The sequence below is a fragment of the Myotis davidii genome, unplaced genomic scaffold, assembly GCF_000327345.1.
Source record: "Myotis davidii unplaced genomic scaffold, ASM32734v1 scaffold176, whole genome shotgun sequence".
Taxonomy (NCBI): Eukaryota; Metazoa; Chordata; class Mammalia; order Chiroptera; family Vespertilionidae; genus Myotis; species Myotis davidii.
Genome location: NW_006287911.1, coordinates 110403 through 114918, shown reverse-complemented (window position 1 = coordinate 114918; position 4516 = coordinate 110403). Strand labels below are relative to the sequence as shown.

The 4516-nt window shown below is 43.2% G+C and overlaps 1 protein-coding gene across 2 annotated transcripts in view; it reads left to right on the top strand.

The window, feature by feature from the left end:
* Positions 1–4202: 4202 nt before the first annotated feature.
* The window catches only part of BRMS1L (breast cancer metastasis-suppressor 1-like), a 41042-nt gene continuing 40728 nt past the window's right edge, over positions 4203–4516 (top strand). The window contains exon 1 of one of the 2 annotated variants that reach the window (XM_015561313.1): positions 4203–4499. In XM_015561313.1, the coding sequence (XP_015416799.1) occupies positions 4358–4499 (142 nt within the window). In that variant the 5' untranslated portion in view covers positions 4203–4357. The remainder of the gene's footprint in view (positions 4500–4516) is intronic. The other variant, XM_006759698.2, reaches the window with a different exon arrangement.

The following is a 4516-nucleotide window of genomic DNA, read 5'->3' as shown; positions in this document are numbered from 1 at the left end:
CACCAGCTGAGCCCTTTCGCCAACTCGGGGTGGGTGCTATTAGTTTCAGCTGCTCACTCCATTTGCTCCGGGACACGACCTGGGACGCGTCTGCCTATATCGCCGCCATCTTCTTCCAACTCTCAGACCCATTTCCATCCATGTTGTTTCAAATGGCGCTATTCCGTCCTTTCTTATGGCTGCGTAGTATTCCATTGTTTACTAGTATATGTACCACACTGTGTGCCCACCACCCAAAGTCAAATCTTCTCAGGTCAACATATATTAGACTCCCCTTTTCACCCACCCCCTTCCCTCTGACAACCACCACACTGCTATTTGTGTTCATGAGTTTCAGAATTTATATCCCATATGTGAGTGAAATCATGTGGTTCTTAGCTTTTTATAACTGACATTTCACTTAGCATAATGTTTTCAAGGTCCATCCATGTTGTTTCAAATGGCGCTATTCCGTCCTTTCTTATGGCTGCGTAGTATTCCATTGTTTACTAGTATATGTACCACACCTTTATCCAGTCCTCGATAGATCACTTTGGTTGTCCATGCCTTTTGGAGGCCCCCTTGTCTCCCCACCCACTTCCCTCTGGCAACCACCACACTGCTATTTGTGTTCATGAGTTTCAGAATTTATATCCCATATGTGAGTGAAATCATGTGGTTCTTAGCTTTTTATAACTGACATTTCACTTAGCATAATGTTTTCAAGGTCCATCCATGTTGTTTCAAATGGCGCTATTCCGTCCTTTCTTATGGCTGCGTAGTATTCCATTGTTTACTAGTATATGTACCACACCTTTATCCAGTCCTCGATAGATCACTTTGGTTGTTTCCATGCCTTGGCCACTGTGAATAATGCTACAGTGAACATAGGGGTGCATATATCTTTGCAAATACAACCCACAAGCAATTAGGGAAATGGAAATCAAGACTACAATGAGATACTGCCTCACACTTGCTAGAGTGGCCATTATCAACAAGATAAGCAACAACAAGTGTCGGAGAGGTTATGGAACAAAGGAACCCCTCAGCCTGGCTGATGCGGCTCAGTGGTTGAGCATCAACCTATGAACCAAGCAGGTCACGGTTCCATTCCTGGTCGGGGCACATGCGTGAGTTGCATGCTCGATCTCCAGTGTGGGCCATGCAGAAAGCAGCCAATTAGTGATTCTCTCTCATCACTGATGTTTCCATCTCTCTCTCCCTTCCTTTCTGAAATCAATAAAAAAATACATATTTTTAAAAGGGAACCCTCATTTACTGCTAGTGGAACGTAGACTGGTACAACCACTATAGAAAGCAGTCTGGCGATTCCTCAAAAAATTAAGAATAGAGTCTCCATCCAACCCAGCAATTCCTCTCCTGGGTATACCCAAAAAACTCTAAACTCCCTTTAAGCAAAACACTGTCATGCAACTCTAATTGCATTATCTCCTATTATCTGTCTACCTTACACACAAATATAATGATGGCAAGAATTATAGAGCTGTAAGAAAAGTTAAAGATAATATAATGCAACATTCTCATTTTACAACTGACCAGAGATGAAGTGGTTTGCCAGATTTAATTGGCTTGCTGCTAACAGAACCAGGATGCCTCACATTCAGGTTCCTTCTGTATTTCTTTGAAAAGCAGCAGCATATAAAACACCTCCTAAAGATGTACTGTATGATGAGATGCCTTAGTCTCCTCATCTGCAAAATGGGAGGCATAATCATATCTACTTCAAGGAGTAGTTGTGAGCATTAACTGAACGAATGTACTTACAGCACATAACAATGCGTGGCACATAGAGAGTGACCAGAAATCTAAGCTGTTGTTACTATTTTGCAGACACTCTGCTAGCTGCTGATAGAACAGCCATTAACAGAGGTTGGGGTTTTACCCACAGCTGTTGCTCTTTGGTCTGGAGTTTATGAAACCAAACAAAAACAAAATCCACAGTTGAGATAATGTTTACAAATTTGGATATTTCACATAATATCTAAATTTCCAGTTTCTCTTGAAAATTGGAAGGTGTGACATCGAAGCCAGAATTCTGAGGTAGTAACAACAGGCTGGAGCTACAAGCAGTTGCTCCCTTTAGTTCGCGCTACTCATATAATGTATGTGCATGTGCTCACACTCTTCCAGGTTCCATGTTTTTAAAAATGTACTTCTTTTAAAAAATATTTATGTCTTATAATCCTCGCCCAAGGATACGTTTTTATTGGTTTTTAGAGGGAGAGGACAGGGCGCTTTTTGGAGCCCAAGACTAGGTTCCAACCAACAGAACCACCTGGCCAGGCTCCCGTTTCCATCTTTTAAGGTCACCTGCCTGGCTACTGATTCCTTTGAAATTGTATCTGCTAAACATTACACAATACAGTGTGACAAAAACAATTACAAAGTTGCAAAGTACAGAAGTAGCCTGAAAGAACACGAGTGTGTGCTGTAGGGTGGAGGTGCTCCTGGTGATGTATGTTGTCAAGAAAGCGGCTTTGGCCCCAGCTGGTTTGGCTCAGTGGATAGAGCATTGGCCTGAGGACTAAAAGGTCTTGGGTTCAATTTCGGTCAAGGGCACATGCCTGGGTTGCGGGCTTGATCCCCAGTAGCGGGTGTGCAGGAGGCAGCCGATCAATGATTCTTTCTCATCATTGATGTTTCCATCTCTCTCTCCCTCTCTGGAATCAATAAAAATATATTTTTTAAAAAGAAAGTGGCTTTGAAAAAGAAAAGGAGTAGAAGAGGGTTACAGAGAGAATAAGATGTGCAAAGACATTGAAATGGGAAAGTTTGTGTGTTTAGCAACTGAGGGGTTTAGTTATGAAGAACATAGTAAGAAGAGAAGTAGACTGACACTAGATAATAAAAGCCTCTTAGTTTGCATTTTACCCTGTAGGAGATGGATAGCTCTTGAAATGTTTTCTGTCACTAAATCTAAATCTAACTTTAATGCAATTATCGCTGGATACCCTTACCATCCTCCATAAAATGTCTTTGGACCTCATGTTTGAGAAGGAAATACTGTAAAATCCACAATATTCTATGAAATGTCTTTCAATAGCAAATTGGTACTTTAAGAAGAAGCCCTCTCTTTATAAAATACAATTTAGATTTGTCTGCAAATGAAGTTTCCTCATTTGTAAAATAGGGATAATAGCACCTACCTCAGAATTAAATTCAATATAAACCATGGATACCTGATACAGAGTAAACATGTCAACTAATTTTAGTTATTAAGATTGTGATCTTTATTACTCCTCCTGGTGTATCATCTTTCTCATTGAGGAAACAACATTTCACTAAGTCAATTAAGTATTTTTTTTTGAAAACTAAAGTTAAATCTTTAGTTTTAAGACTAGTGGCATCTTTGGGCTGTATCCGTGTAAATGTAAAAAATACTAGATGGCCGAAACCGGTTTGGCTCAGTGGATAGAGCGTCGGCCTGCGGACTGAAAGGTCCCAGGTTCGATTCCGGTCAAGGGCATGTACCTGGGTTGCAGGCACATCCCCAGTAGGAGATGTGCAGGAGGCAGCTGATCGATGTCTCTCTCTCATCGATGTTTCTAACTCTCTAACTCTCTCCCTTCCTCTCTGTAAAAAAATCAATAAAATATATTTTTAAAAAAATACTAGATGAATTGCCCAGATAAAACTTCCTTGTATATTATTGATTGCAAAAGCTTCAAGAACAATGTAAAGATTTTTGTGCAACATAGAAAGTGTAAGTTATTGTCTGCAGTTACTAATTCAACACTTAATAGTTTATTAGTGGTAATAAAGCTGCTTAGGTGGTAGAGACGTTTTTCCAGTTCCCTCAGGCTCAAAGAGGAGGGAAAACACTCGGAAAATACCTTTTCACAGCTGACAGTAACATCTTAGATAGCTAGGGAGCTCAGACAATCACTTGGCGGGAAAATAATAAATACAGACTAAACTCGCACAATCTGTTTCTGTTTAGTTTATAAACTGCGATCGAGACTGTCAGCTTTCGTGCCTTGTGGGACTTGAAGTCCAGAGGGAAGAAGTGCTCAGGGCTATTGAAGCTTGGCAGGCAGCAGCCCCTGCAGGTCTGAGCTGTAAGGACTACAACTCCCAACAGAAGCTGCAGGGCCGCGCTGTAATTACGGGCAACCAACCGTACCTGAGCAGGGCAAGCCCCGCCCCCCGGCTCTGAGGGCTGCCTCCACCAATGGCAGAGCTCCCAGCGCTGAGCCTCTGGGTTAGGTTGTGCGGCTCTGGCTGGAGGCGGGGCGGAGCCCAGAGGTTCAGAACTAGCTCGGCCGCTGGGTGGGTCGGGGCGTTCGGCGCGCCCTACGTTGAAGAAGCAGTGGCCGGGCTGGGCGCCGGGAGTGGAAAGCGACGGCGCGGCTGGAAAATGCCAGTCCATTCCCGCGGGGATAAGAAGGAGACCAACCATCATGATGAGATGGAGGTGGACTATGCCGAAAACGAGGGGAGCAGCTCCGAGGACGAGGACACGGAGAGCTCGTCGGTCTCTGAGGATGGGGATAGCTCAGGTGTGCAAGCCGGCGGG